General features: G+C 40.1%; 1 protein-coding gene across 11 annotated transcripts in view; it reads left to right on the top strand.

Annotated features, from left to right (window-relative positions):
• Window positions 1–15,431, top strand: part of LOC132384984 (rho GTPase-activating protein 23-like) — a 510,483-nt gene that overhangs the window by 352,966 nt on the left and 142,086 nt on the right. For 8 of the 11 annotated variants that reach the window (XM_059956701.1, XM_059956700.1, XM_059956703.1 and 5 more), the window contains 2 exons: window positions 2,472–2,550; window positions 6,492–6,546. In XM_059956701.1, coding sequence (XP_059812684.1) covers window positions 2,472–2,550; window positions 6,492–6,546 — 134 coding nt within the window. Of the gene's footprint in view, window positions 1–2,471; window positions 2,551–6,491; window positions 6,547–8,417; window positions 8,493–10,497; window positions 10,876–14,994; window positions 15,057–15,431 lie in introns of those variants that run through there. The other 3 variants (XM_059956706.1, XM_059956709.1, XM_059956708.1) reach the window with 3 other exon arrangements.

Here is a 15,431-nt window from a genome sequence, read left to right as displayed (position 1 = left end):
ACAGTTACTACCCCTCAACCATCAGGCTCTTGAACAAAAGGGGATAGCTACACTCATTTAAGGACTCTGTTATATAGTTATTTCATGCTTGTTATTTATTGCTGTTTATTTATATCTGCATTTGCAGTTTATTTACAGTTCACAGTTCTTGATGTTTACAGTTACTGTTCTATAGATTTGCTGAATATGCCTGTAGAAAAAGAATCTCAGGGTTGTGTGTGGTGACATGTATGTACGCTGATAATAAATTTTACTCTGAACTTTGAGAACATGAGATGAAGAGTCCTTGAAAATGAGTCCATTGGCTGTGGGAACATTTCAATGATGGGGCAACGGAAGTTGAGTGAGGTTATCCCCTTTGGTTCAGGAGCCTGATGGTTGAGGGGTGATAACTGTTCCTGAACCTGTGGTGTGAGTCCTGAGGCTCCTGTACCTCCTTCCTGATGTCAGCAGTGAAAAGAGAGTGGTAGGAGTCCCTGATGATGGATGCTGCTTTCCTGTAGCAATGATTCATGTAGATGCGCTCAGTGGTTGGGAATGCTTTACCCATGATGGACTGGGCTGTATCCACTACTTTTTGTAGGATTTACCATTCAAGGGCATTGGTGTTTTCATACCAGGCTGTGATGAAGCCAGTCCACATGCTCTGCAACAAACATCTATTGAAGTTTATCAGAGTTTTCGATGTCATGCCAAATCTTTGCAAACTCCTAAGGAAGCATTTGTATTTTGTTTTATAAAATTGTGCAGGCGTAAAATGTGAAAGATAGCTTACTTAGTCTGTCAAAGACTTTGGATGTCATCTTGATAAATGTGTGATCAGTTGTAAATTACTGGTTATCATTTTTTATATTTTTTTCATTTCAGTGGCTATAGCCGTTCAGAGATATCACATTTGGCTTTTCTTAATGTAGCATATTAGCATGTAGTTTACTTGCTGTATAAACAGCACATACTGCTATTTACAGTTCTTAGCTTTCAAAGAATCTTTGTGTATGTTGCAAATAGGAATATAATGCTAGGTCTCTAATTTTCCCAAGATTAAACTGTTAGAGGCTGTTCAAAGAAAGTATCTAACGGAGTTTGATATTTTGGTGGAATCTTTCACATTGGAGTGATGTGCCATCCAGGGAGCCTTGAGGTATCAGCTTTGGCTCAGGGAAAGGACTCTGAGACATAAAGCTGTGGGTTCAGGGATTAGAGTGCAGAATCTGAACAAGTGCATCTGTAAGTAGTGCTGAGGGTACATTGCATTGTCTGAGGTGACATCTTATCCAAGCCCCATCTATCCTTTTGGTTAGATTTGGTTCAAAGTTAAAAGTTCAAAATTCAAATTAAATTTGTTATCAAAGTCACCATATACAACCTGAAATTTATTTTCTTGCAGGCATTCACACTAAATACAAAGAAACCCAATAGAAACAATAAAAAATCATACACAAGTCAAGCAGCTAATGTGCAATAGACAACAAACTATGCAAATACAATAGGAAAAAAACACAATAATAATAAGCTATAAGTATTGAGAACATGAGATGAAGAGGAAGGTGAGTTCATAGTTCTGTACTTTCTATATTACAACTGATATTACTATGTAAGTGTGATTCATTGGCTGTAAAACATGACCCAATGAACCAAGATTAGGGCTATATAAATGTGTCTTTCGATATTGTTTTCATATCAATGGCAAGTTTAGAAGGAAGTGAACTGTGACTTAACTATGACTTTTGAAGGCTACCTGAAAGTGTCCGGATGGTCATCTGTGAACATTGAGTTCCATAGCAGTTAGTCAGGACCAGGAAGGAAAGGGGAAGAAGCCAGAAGAAGGAGATGGAGGAAGGGGAAGTTGTATGAGCTGGCAATTGATAGGTGAAGCCAGGTGAGGGGTAAGGTGGGCGGGGGAACAAAGTATTGTACAAAAAAAGTGTACAGCTCACAGTATGTACCTCAAATATTCAGTGTATTGATTTCCCCATGAAGCGCAAGGATTTTTTGAAAATTAAAAATGAAGGGCAAAGGACAGATCTGTCACCTTGAATATGCAAAGGGGGTTAGAGGTTAATGTTGTGAGCAGTTACACATTTTAGATTTGCGATTTCCCTGTTTAACCATGATCAAATGGCAGAATAAAGTCGATGGGCCAAATGGCCTAATTCTGTTTCTATGTCTTCTGGTCTTATGGTCTGAGTAAAACATACAGAAACATTGAAGTGAGTTACATGTTGATCAAGAAATTTTATAATATGGTTCTGATCCAGAGATAACTGCACCATGAAGCACTGGGAATTTAAGTTTTAATTATAACAATTCCAAAAAATAAGTTTTTAAATTATGTATTTGCTTTCATGAAATTAGCATCATATTGTTTCCACCTTGAATTTCAATTTATGAATAATTTTACTTCTCTAAAGACATTTTTGGGGATGCATTTTGATATTCACAGACTTGAAATCAATTCTTTTTTTTTGTAGGAGATCGAATTGTAAAGGTGAATGCAGAGAGTATAATTGGTAAAACATATTCTCAAGTGATATCCCTAATTCAAAACAGGTAAGGTAACACAAGGACTAAAAATAACGTCTTGGTTTAACATATATAAAATATACAAACTTCTTGGCAAAAGTTAAATTGTTAATCATGTAGGCACAAAAATTGCTGGAAACCTTCAGCAGTCATTTTAATCTGCTGAGAATTTCCCATATATTATGTTTTACTTCAGGTAATCCAGGTTCTGCGTTCCTTTTAGTTGTCATTAGTATAGGTGATTTCTGTCTGACTCAATGAACTGTTGTACATTTGGCCCATGGCATTGTGCCGAACCAGCTAAAAAGCAAATCAAAAACACCCACTTACCTCATCTCCCTACACCATGTCCATATCCCTCTGTCTTCCATACCTCCATTCAAGGGCATTCTGTATCTCTTAAAAGCTTCTAATGTATTTACCTCTACCACCATACCAGGCAGTGCATTCCAGGCATCCACCACTCTCTAAGTATAGAACTTACCCCTCACATCCCCCCTGAACCTACCCCCTCTCACCTTCAATGCGTGCCCTTTAGTATAAGACATTTTAACCCTGGGAAACAGAGGTTCCCTGTCAGTTCTATCTATGCCTCTCATAATCTTATAGACCTCTAACAGATCTCCCTCAGCTTCTGCCACTCTAGAAAAAACAATCCAAGTTTATCCAGCCTCTAAACCAAGGGGCATCCTGGAAAACCTCTTCTGCATCCTCTCCAAAGACTTAACGTCCTTCCTAGAGTGGGGCGACCAGAACCATACGCAATACTCCAGATGTGGCCTAAGCAGAGTTGTAAAGTTGCAACATAACCTCTTGACTTTTGAACTCAATGCCTTGACCAATAAAAGCAAACATTCCATAAGCCTTCTTAACCACCTTATCGACTTGTGTTCCCACTTTCAAGCAGTGGTGAACTTGGATCCCAAGATCTCGCTGCTCAGCAACACTGTTAAGGGTCCTGCCTTTAACAGTGTACTGTCTCCTTGTATTTGCCCTACTGAGGTGCCTCACATTTATCTGGGTTAAACTCCATCTGCCATTTGTCAGCCCATATCTGCAACTGGTCTATATCTTACTGTATTCTTTGCCAGTCTTCCACACTATCCACAACTCCACCAATCTTGGTATCATCTGCAAATTTACTAACCCAGCTATTTACATTTTTATCCAGGTCATTTATAAACATCACAAGCACAGCACAGATCCCTGCAGAACACTACTGATTACAGACCTCCAGCTTGAATAAGTCCCTTCAGCCACTACCCTCTGCCTTCTATGCGCAAGCCAGTTCTGAATCCAAAGAGTTAATTCACCACAGACCCCATGCATCTTAATCTTCTAGATTAGCCTCCTATGTGGGACTTTGTCAAATACCTTACTAAAATCTATGTAGACAACATCCACTGCCTTACCCTCGTGGTTCCAGTATGAAGGGTGTTATTTTATTGTCCTCCCTTCAGTCGTCAATGGATCGAAACTCTGAACCTCCCTAACAGCAGGGTGGTCATACCCACACCTCAGTAACTGCAGCAGTACAAGAGGCAGCTGAAGAACAACTCGCTTGTTCATTTTGTGCCGTGTCGTATGATGTCGGCGATCATGGTCTTTCCATGACCATGATTGTTCTAGGCAAATTTTTCTACAGAAGTAGTTTGCTATTGCCTTTTGATATTAACGGGTGACCCCAGCCATTATCAGAGATTGTCTGCCTGATGTCAGTGGTCATATAAACAGGATTTGTGATCTGCACTGGCTGCACATATGACCTTCCACTACCTGCTCCCTTGGCCCTCTCCAATATCAGCACATCCTTTCTCAGATAAGGAGCCCAAAACTGCTCACAATACTCCAAATGCATTTTGACCAATGCCTTATAAAGCCTCAGCATTACATCCTTGCCTTTGTATTCTAGTCCTCTCAAAATGAATGCTGACTTTGCATTTACCTTCCTTACCACTGACTTAACCTGCAAGTTAGCCTTTAGGAAATCTTGCATGAGGACTCCCAAGTTCCTTTGAACCACTGATTTCTAAATTTTCTCCCCGTTTAAAAAATAGCTCACACCTTATTCCTTCTACCAAAGTGCATGATCATGCATTTCCCTACATTATATTCCATCTGCCATTTTGTTGCCTTTTTTCATAATTTGTCTAAGTCCTTCTGCAAAGACCTTGCATCGTCAACACTATCTCCACCTACCTTTGTATCATCCGCAAACTTGGCCACAAAGCCATCAATTCCTTCATCCAAATAATTGACATATAACGTAAAAAGAAACAGTCCCAACACCAACCCCTGAGGAACACCACTAGTCACTGGCAGCCAACCAGAAAAAGCTCCTTTCATTCCAGTCTTTGCCTCTTGCCAGTCAGCCAATCTTCTATCCACGTTAGTACCTTTCCTGTAATACCATGGGCTCTTGTTAAGCAGCCTCATGTGTGGCACCTTGTCAAATCCTTCTGGAAATCCAAATAAACAACATCCACTAACTCTCCTTTGTCTAGCCTGGCTGTTATTTCCTCAAATTACCATAGCAGGCAGGCTAATATTCATTTTATTTTCAAGATTCAAGATTGTTAACTATCATTTCCAGTACACAAAGAAGAAGAAAGTAATTGTTACTCCAGTTCCGATGTGGCACAACCCCCCCCCCCACAAAAGATAAAGAACACAATAATAATAAAAACACAACAAAGATAAATACATAAGATAGTTTATGCAGTCAGCCCTCCGTATCCACAGGTTCCGCATCCACAGATTCAACCAACTGAGGATCAGGATCGGAAAAAAAACCCGGCAGTTCTCTCTCCAGCACTTTGAGCATTGTTCGCCTCGCATCTCGTTCGGTCACTACTCGTGTTGTGTGCACCCTTTGTTTCTGTGAAAAAATGGCTCCTAAAAAGCAATTCCTCAAAGGCTAAGAGAGAGCATAAAGTATTGTAATCTAGAGATGATTAAAATTATTACTCGTTGATTGAGCACTGTTCGCCTCGCGTTTTGTTCATTCACTACTTGTGAACGAGGGGAAGGAGTTTAAGACTAGTAAACGATGGCTGGCTAGCTGTGTAAAGCGTTACAGCCTCAAAAACTTAAAGATCACGGGAGAATTGGCATCAGCTCATGCCAAGGCAGGATCAGTGTTCCCAGAAGAGCTATGATGGTTGCGTCTGTACTGAACATGTACAAATTTATTTTTCTTGTCATTATTCCCTAAACAATACAATAAAACATCTATTTACATAGCATTTACATTGTATTAGGTATTATAAGTAATCTAGAAATGATTTAAAGTACACGGGAGGATGTACGTAGGTTATATGCAAATACTACGCCATCTTATATATGGGACTTGAGCATCCGTGGGGGGTCCCAGAGCCAAACCCCTGCGGATACGGAGGGCCGACTGTATGCATAGGTTGAATGTATGTCCATAAAGTGATACTAGGCTGCACATAAGGTGACTTATGATAAGGAAATGATAAAGTAGTGAAGTAGTTAGTGGGTGGAGGTGTTGATCAGCCTTACTGTGTCTGGTGGTCTTGGTGTGGATGCTACGTAGCCTCCTCCTTGATGGGAGTGGGACAAATAGTCCATGAGCAGGACGGGTGGGATCCTTCATGATGTTACTGGCTGTTTTCTGGTACCTTTCTGTATACATGTCCTTGATGGCGGGTAAGCTGGTGCCGGTGATGCTTTGGGCAGTTTTGACGACCCATTGTAGAGCCTTCTTGTCCACCACAGTGCAGTTTCCATGCCATGCAGTGAAGTGGCTTGTTGGGCTGCTCCCCACTGTGCATCTGTAGAATGATGTGAGTGTATTTTTTGGTGTGGTTCCTTTTTATGAGGCCACGGATTCACTAATATAATTTTTATAACATAATTCTATAGATTGATTGAGAAAATGTTATTAATGACATTTTGTGTAAGTATTTACATGAAACTTTGCTCTGTTATCTTCTGTTATTTAGTGAGGAAGTATTGGAACTCTCAGTTATGCCCAAAGATGAGGACATTTTGCAGGTGGTAAGTTACAATCGCTTAACTATTCTTTTTGACCTGAACTAAGTAAATGGAATTAATTTTAATTAATTAGAATTAACCCAGAGTAACTGGTAGAGAATTTGTTGCTGGTGGTTGATGCACCATCAATAACTCTCTCTAAGACTTAAGGCGAGATATCGGCTTTTATTGACTGGAAGAAGGAACAAGCAGTGGTTGACCACCATACTACATCCTGGAGACTGAGAGGCCGGGCTCAAACCTCAATCGCCTTTATACCAGGGTCTGTGGGAGGAGCCACAGGAGCAGTCAGCAGGGGGCGTGTCCAGACAGGTATATGTAGTTCACCACAGTGGTGATGTTAAACCCTTGAAATGAAAAACAAGTATATTAGAGTACTGGTATTTGGATATCATCCAAAGTGTTTTATACCAGCGAGGGTGTTGAGTTCACATAAGGCACTGTTAATGTGTGTGCAACTAAAGCTTCAGTCAGTGAAACTTGGCTTCCTTTCAGATCGTTTTTGAATCTTACAAATGTACCTGTAGAGGCCTCTGTTTCCTTACCTCATTTTTTCAGAAAATTGCAGACAAAAAGATATCATCTCATTTCTGGTAGGCAGACACGTCCGCAATGGTAAACCAACTTATTCAGTATAAATTTAGATGTGGCTGTTCGTACCTGGTGGCATTTTGCTAGATGCAATTCTGATGAATTGTGCTTTAAATTGCAAATAAATATTTTCACATGGCTTTAGGTCAAGGTTTAGAACAGATATACAAAATAGATGTCTCCAATTGCTTGTTCAGATATGTAGCACAATATACTACAGGTCTAGACTCACTTCCTTATGCATGTTTGAACTTGACATCGAGTTTCACTGTGGTCTCAGACAGACTATAAACATTTTTAAATTTCTAAGTTGTTTTGTGTTCTCTGTGCTGCCAAGCTAAAGGTATCTCCCAGCATTCTAATAGAATGTCATTCAATCCATTCTTACTGACAGAGTTGGAAGTGTCATACTGCCTCCCAAGATTCCAAGTTGACTACAGACAACCTGAACCTGACCAACACCCAAAGAATTATAATTTATTTATACACTTGACCCAACCATAGTTGTCAATAGAGTGGATTCTGGTTAATCACATTTTGGCCAATTTAGCAGCTGTTCCAATTAGCCAAAATTTCATGGAAATAGTTAAGAGGTATTTATAAGACAAACTATGTAACAAATTACAGATTTAGATGACATACAGAACAAATTAGAACATTGCCAATCACTACTGCCACACTATAAAACTGTAATTGCAGGAGGAATTCATCTAGTGTACGCAACGAGCAAAATCAGTGCAGACACAAGGCCATCGACGACGAAGTAGTGAAATCATTTCATTTTCATTTCTGGCATTGCCAAGCCTGAATTCTTGAAATCACAGTGAGCTAAACAGTTCTGAATTGTCTTACTACCTACTCCTTGCCAACTATCAGTGGGAAAAATCACTGCTTTTTGAACACAATTACACGCAGCCACACTATTTTAAAACTGTTCACTTCAAACACAGTGTAGTCTAACAACCACCCAAGTGTGTGCGATTGAGGCCAGTTATAACCTGTTCGGCAACAGTTTCCTGCTCAATTAAGTGGCATTGTGTCCCAACTAAACGAAGGGAATTCCAGCAATATTTTTGATTAGTTCTTGTTCTTTAAGAGTTGTCACAAATAAACAGCTGTCCTGATTAACTGATGGCCCAATTAACCGGAATCCACGATGTAACAATCTCAAATGCAGTATTCACATGTAGCAATATTAAGTAAATTACTCTAACTTCACAGAGTATTAAACAAGGCTGCCATCAGGAAGGAGGATCTGGAGCTTTAGCTCCCACACCACCAGGTTCAGCAACAGGTATTACCCCTCGACCATCATGATGGAAGTACAGGAGCCTCAGGCCCCACACGACCAAGTTCAGGTACAGGTATTACCCAGCAACCATCAGGAAGGAGGTACAGGAGCCTCAGGTCCCACACCACCAGGTTCAGGAACAGTTATTACCCCTCAACCATCAGGAAGGAGGTACAGGAGCCTCAGACCCCACACCACCAGGTTCAGGAACAGTTATTACCCTTTAACCATTAGGTTCCTGAGCCAGTGTGGATAACTTCACTCACCTCAATTCTGAACTGATTCCACAAGCTATGAACTCATTTTCAAGGACTCTATATCTCATATTCTCGGTATAATTTATTGAAAACCCAATCTGAATACAACAGTTTCATCAGAATACACACCTAGCCTGACCTGAACTGAACATAATCAATCAAGTCCCATCAGACTCGAATTATTCATTCAGGCTCTCTACCAATTTTTCCTCTTTTTGTCCAGAATTTTTGTTAAATTGCTCTCCTCTGAATTTTTGAAGTTGTAATTTCATGTACAGTTTGCCATGTAACTGCAGGAATGTCCTGCAAGTGATTTCTGCTTGGGTACTTTCCAAATCATCTCAACTCAATTTCAACAAGTCCCCAAACACAAGAGCAACATAAACAAAATGCTGAAGGAACTCAGCATGTCATGCCGAATCTATGCAAAGTTAGAATCAGAATTAGGTTTAATATCATCAGCAATTTGTTGTTGCTATATATATGTGCCTAAGACTTTTGCACAGTACTATACATCAAAACATACAGTGAAATGCATTGTTTGCATTAACAACCAATATACCTAAGGGTGTGCTGGGGGCAGCCTGCCACACATTCCGGCGCCAACATAACATGCCACGATACTCAGCGTAAAAGCACAGAACTCAACAAAACTGTAAGAAAACAATGATAGTAAAATAAGCTACGCACATAAGCAGTCAGTCCTCTAACCCCAAGACAGACCACCTGTACTCTTCGGCCTCCAGCACATCCCTGATTTGGATGCAGACACTGGGCTTTCATCTGCGCCAGTGTACTTGCAGAGATTCACAGTCCTGGGGCTCCTGCCAACTGGCCTTGTCTTTTTCAACAAGAACAATGTAAAAGGATTAATATTAAACCTGTTGGAGTCTTATACAGAAAAGCTGAATGTTCCTCCAGTCTTCATCATCATCATTATGTGACGTGTCATATGACATGGGCGATCACGGTCTTTCCATGACCATGATTGTTCATGACAAATTTTTCTACAGAAGTGATTTGCCATCGTCTTCTTCTGGGCAGTGTCTTTACAAGATGGGTAACCCCAGCCATTATCAATACTCTTCAGAGATTGTCTGCCTGGCATCAGTGGTCGTGTAACCAGGACTTGTGATGTGTACCAGCTGCTCGTACGACCATCCACCACCTGCTCTGATCGGGAAGGCTAAGCATAGCAACACACACAAAATGCTGGAGGAACTCAGCAGGCCAGGCAGCATCTAGGAAAAGAGTACAGTCAATGTTTCGTGCCGAAACCCTTTGTCAGAACTAACTGAAAGAAGCTTATGCTGGGCTGTGAGCTGTGCATCATATCAACATTTTAATCCTGAGAAAATATGGTGGTCACAGTAAAGTTGATATGACCACAGTAAATATGACCACATTCTAAAAGCACTTTGTACAAGGGGTAGGTCAGAGGTAGGTTATCTTACACAATGAGTGGTAGGTGTGTGGAATGCACTGCCAGGGGTGATGGTAGAGGCAAATACATTGGGAATATATAAGCGACTCATAGATAGGCACATAGATGATAGAAAAATGAAGGGTTATGTGAGAGGGAAGGGTTAAATTGATCTTCGAGTTGGTTAAAGGGTTAGTACAACTGTGGGCCAAATGGTCTGTACTGTTCTATGTTCTCTGAAATGAGAAGTCTGAAGTAGAGATTGGGGGAAACTGATGAAGGGCCACGGCCTGTAATATTGGCTACTTATTCTTTTCCATAGATAGTGCCTCGCCTACTGACTTCCTGCAGCATTTTGTGTGTGTTGATCAAGGGAAACTGTTGTGTATAAATCTCATGCCACTATTTGGAATTTAACTGTACTTTTAAAGTTCCTAGCAACTTTTTCTAAATAAATCTGTGTTATTTTCTAACATAATTAATCAAGGGTGTGACTTCAGTCTTGTAGCCAAGGTGAACTGCCAATGAAGTGCTCATGTAGCTGCGGGGGATTTATCCAAATGTGACGTCGATTTGCAAATTCTGGGAAATCTCTGATGGACTGATCACTAAAGGAAGCTGCTGTTAGTCCGTTCACAGTGCAGGGAGATAAGCTGAGACTGGCGACTTACCCATTTATAAATCTGATTTAACAATGCGATTTTGTAAGAGCTGTAGAGCAGTTTTCGAGAGTTGGAAGGTGTGACTTAAAGGAAGAGAAATTAACCAAGGTAATCAGAGCTGCTTTGGTACTGTTTTGTGACCCTTAATGTACTGTTCCTAGAGGTTCCAAATAATAATTAACATCTACTTTTTGTAATTGTATAGAATCAACATCTGGGCTAGTTTCAGGTAGTTCTAAAGTACTTGGTTAAAAAAGTTGTTCAAGTTTTTGATCAATTCTCAACAATTTGCATTGTGATATTAAAACAAGGAATGTAATTTGTAAGTGGTTTTACACAGTGGGAAATCCATGGCTGGACAATATCGCGTTGGTTTTATAGCAAGTGTTAAACAAGGCTGTTGGGAGATGTTGAACAGATAGCAAATGCTTTTACTTAGAGGGCAGTAAGATCACAAAGCACCCCCCCCCCACCCGCTCGCAGTTCATATATATTTCTAAGCTACCAAACTTGGAGTGGACTTGGCAAGTACTGGGAGGAGATTGCCCTTTTAAAGAAAAGTGGTATATGGATGGCAGATCTGAAATGAAATTACTTTAAAAAATCATATTCTATTTTTTCTATGGGTTACCAATCCTTTGTATTTCTTTATTATTTCTTTTTACTATTTGTGATTTGGTGCTCTTCTGATTAACTGTCTTTGGGAGAAAAAAAGCCCCATTTAATTCTATAAATATCATTATGATTTTGTGATTAGCTCATTTTTTTGCTTTTAAAATAATTCCAAAAAGTCAAGAAAGGACAATATTTAGTGGTGTGTTGTATATTTTTTTAAAAATTTTTACAGACATATAATTTGGTTAATTAGTAAATAATTTTGCTCTCTATATTGGTATGCAATTTTCAAATTGTGAAGGACAAGCGGATTTGTGCACTTCTATTCCTGAGTGTTGACAGAATGTTACAGAGCATGGGGCAGCGCGGTAGCATAGTGGTTAGCACAACGCTTTATGGTACAGGCAACCTGGGTTTAATCCCCGCCCCTGCCTGCAAGGAATTTGTACTTTCTGTCTGCGATGCAGGGGTTTCCTCTGGCTTTCGTAGTCCAAAGACAAAGGTTAATTGGTCAGTGTAAATTGTCCCGTGATTAGGGTTAAAATTGGGGGGTTGCTGGGTGGCATACCTTTGTGTGGAAAAGTACCTTTCCTATGTATGAGGATGAGGATAGATCACATGCTTAGGATCAAGGGCAGTACAAGCCATTGAGGATTTTTTAAGAACTCTGAAAGCATACTGTGGTTTCTGACACAGTAAATCTTATACGTCCAATACAAATATCTTTCTTCTGGATTTGAAATACAGTAAAAAAATTGTTCAGAAGCAATTCCCAGGGAAAATAATGAAAGCACAATTTTTGACTTTGCACATTCAAGGCATGGTTCTTTTCTTTTGTCCTTTGCCATCCATTTTAATAGTTCAGTGATAGTGATTGAATGAGCATTTTAGATCTTCCACTCTGCTGCCATTATTAAATGTATCACATTATAAATCACATTGCAACATGTCAAAGTCAAAGGAAATATATTATCAAAGTGTAAATGTAATGTCTACCTAGCTTCAGATAACTCAAAACATTTTTAAATACTATACTTGGATGCAAGAATCAAAGTTTGGCTCTGTAATTTTCCTTTTGAAAATGGTGAAAGTTTTGAGTTTTCTTACTAATTGTTTAAAATTTCATATTCTTCCTGTGATTGAATCATTTGATATCATTGTACATGTGGCAACCTAATATGGTATAATTGCAAATGGGGCAGCGTGGTAGTGTAATGGTTAGTGTTACACTGTTATTGGGTATTTTTAAAGTGGAGGTTGATAAATGTCAAAGGCTACAGGGAAAAAGCAGGTGAATGGAGTTAGGAAGGATAATAAATCAGATATGATGGATGGCGGAGCAGACTTGATAGGCCGAATGGCCTAGTTCTGCTCTTATATTTTCTGGTCATTACAGCATCAGCAACCCAGGTTCAATTCTGCTGCTGCCATCTGTAAGGAGTTTGTATGTTCTCTCCATAACCTGGTGGGTTTTCTCTGGGTGCTCTGGTTATCTCTTACATTCCAAAAACGTATGGGTTAATAGATTAATTGGTCCCAATTAATTTATTGGCAGTGGGGTAGGGGGGGCTTATTGGGGTAGAAATGCCTGTAACTGTGATGTATTTCCAAATAAAATTTGAAAAGTGAGCTTGTTTCATTTTTTACTGTTTCTTTAAAGCTCTTAATTTGTTTTGCTAAGTGGATAATGCAGGATACATAATTTTATGACCTTCCTGCTCTATCTGGGCCAACAAAGGCAAGGATCTGGTATGCCTTCTAAAAGCACCTCATCTACTTGTACTACCAGCTTTGAGGATTTGGATAGGTGCACGTATAGTACATCCCTTTGTCAATCAACTTTTCCCAGTACACTGGAATTTAATATGCATTTTCTTACCGTGGATGTCTTTGAGAAAGACAAGCACGGTAATTTGGATTGTGTTCAATTTTCTGACTAGTCTATGGAGAGACTCCCTATTGAGAACATTTTAAAATAACTACCCTCAGAAACTTTTCAGGGGTTTCTTTAATTGTTTCCCATTGTTTCTCCTCCTCATTGCCTCTATGTAGCCTCCTTCTGCGGGGAGGGCAGGCGAGCAAGCTATGTACTTCTGCCTGACTTCATTCCCTGTGCTATCCCACGCTCAGCTGACAATAGATCATTGTGAGGTGAGATGACAAGACAACCCTTAATCACAACTAATGCTTTCCATTCCATCTTTACTACCAGAGGTCCCCCCACATTCTCCTCAACCCATCCACCTCCACAAAGTGTCCCAACCTAGAACTGAAGAGTCACATCACAAAGAAATTAATTCATTTTGTTAGCCAAATTTATTAATTTAGCAAAGCTAACAAAAGACTGATACTTTAACAGGCAACATTTTCTGTAAAACATGGGTTCCCAACCTTTTTTATGCCATGGACCCCTACCATTAACTGAGGGGTCCGTGAATCCCAGGTTGGGAACCCCTGGTGTAAAGAAATAAACATGCAGAATATGAAACAGCTACTTTAACATTTCATATGTCAGAGGCTTAACAAGGGGTCTTTTTGACCATATGTGCTGCATCACCTGATGCTACACTAGTTAAAGCAGAGTGGGGATAAAGGCTGAGGAAAGTGCAAGGCTTTATGTACTAATTTGACACTGTAATTCAGTGAATGGGACAGGTTTTGACATCTGCATTCCAACAGCTTATAACACTTACTTCTTTCCAATCTTCAGTTTGCGTGAGAACAGTGCATGTAAATTATTTGTTGGCAAAATCTAACCATCTAACAACTTGGTTAGTTAGAGAGCCTTACAGTATTTATTCAACCTCAATAATAACATACCTAATTGTATGTGAGTATGTGTAACTATTAATAATTACAGTATATTTTCTCATCTCTTTGGGTGAAATTTTCAATTATTGGAAATATTTCAAGATGAAAAGAAAAAATGTCATGTTAGACCAGGGGTTCCAAACTTCTTTATGCCATGGACTCTTGCCATTAACCTGAGAGTCTGTGGGCCCCTGCGGTAGGCAGACCAGTTATTATCAACAAAGAGGGAGAGAGAAAGAGAATGTTTTCTACAGTGGGGTGGGTGTCTGGCATTTAGAAGAGTGGCGGGGGGGGGGACCTCATTGAAACTTATTGAATATTGAAAGGCCTAGATAGGGTGGATGTAGAGAGATTGGAATAGAAGGACGTCCCTTTAGAACAGAGATGAGGAGGGATTTGTTTAGCCAGAGGGTGGTGAATCTGTGGAATTCATTACCACAGACATCTGTGGAGGCCAAGTCATTGGGTGTACTTAAAGCGGAGGTTTATTGGTTCTCGATTAGTAAGGGCATCAAAGGTTACGGAGAGAAGGTAGAAGAATGGGGTTCAGGGGGAAAATAAATCAACCATGATGAAATGGTGGTGAAAACTTGATGGGCCAAATGTCCTAATTCTGCTCCAATGTTTTATGGTCTTACGGAGAGAAAGCAACACACTAGTTTAAATACAAGATTCTGCAGATGCTGGAAATATTGAGCAACACACACAAAATACAGGCGGAACTCAGCTGGTCAGGCAGCATTTATGGAGAGGAATAACTGTCTACATTTCAGGCCAAGACCCTTCTTCGGGACTGGAAAAGAAGTCCATAGAGGCCAGAATAAGAACGTGGGTGGAGGGGAAGGAGCACAAGCTGGCAGATGGTAGGTGAGAGCAGGTGAGGAAGAAGTTAAGTGGGTGGAGGAAGGTTAAAGAAGCGAGAAACTGGCAGGTGATAGGTGAGACCAGGTTTGTGGGGATGAAGTGAGAAGCTGTGAGATAAGTACAAAAGGTAGTGGGGTGAAGAAGGGATCTGATAGGAGAGAACAGCAGACCATGGGAGGTAGGGAAGGAGGAGGGGCATCGGAAGGAGGTGAAGATGAGGAGAAGCGTAGGAGTAAGAGGGGAGCCACAATAAACCTTCATAAGGTCTTGGCCCGAAATGTCAATTGTTCATTCCCCTCTATAGGTGCTGCCTGACTTGCTGAGTGTCCTCAGCATTTTGTATTTGTTGAACATGGTATTTTATTTGTCTTTCT

Source organism: Hypanus sabinus, chromosome X1 (genome assembly GCF_030144855.1).
Source record: "Hypanus sabinus isolate sHypSab1 chromosome X1, sHypSab1.hap1, whole genome shotgun sequence".
Lineage (NCBI taxonomy): Eukaryota > Metazoa > Chordata > Chondrichthyes > Myliobatiformes > Dasyatidae > Hypanus > Hypanus sabinus.
Note: the sequence above shows the minus strand (reverse complement) of the source record. Positions and strands in the feature narration are given on the sequence as shown.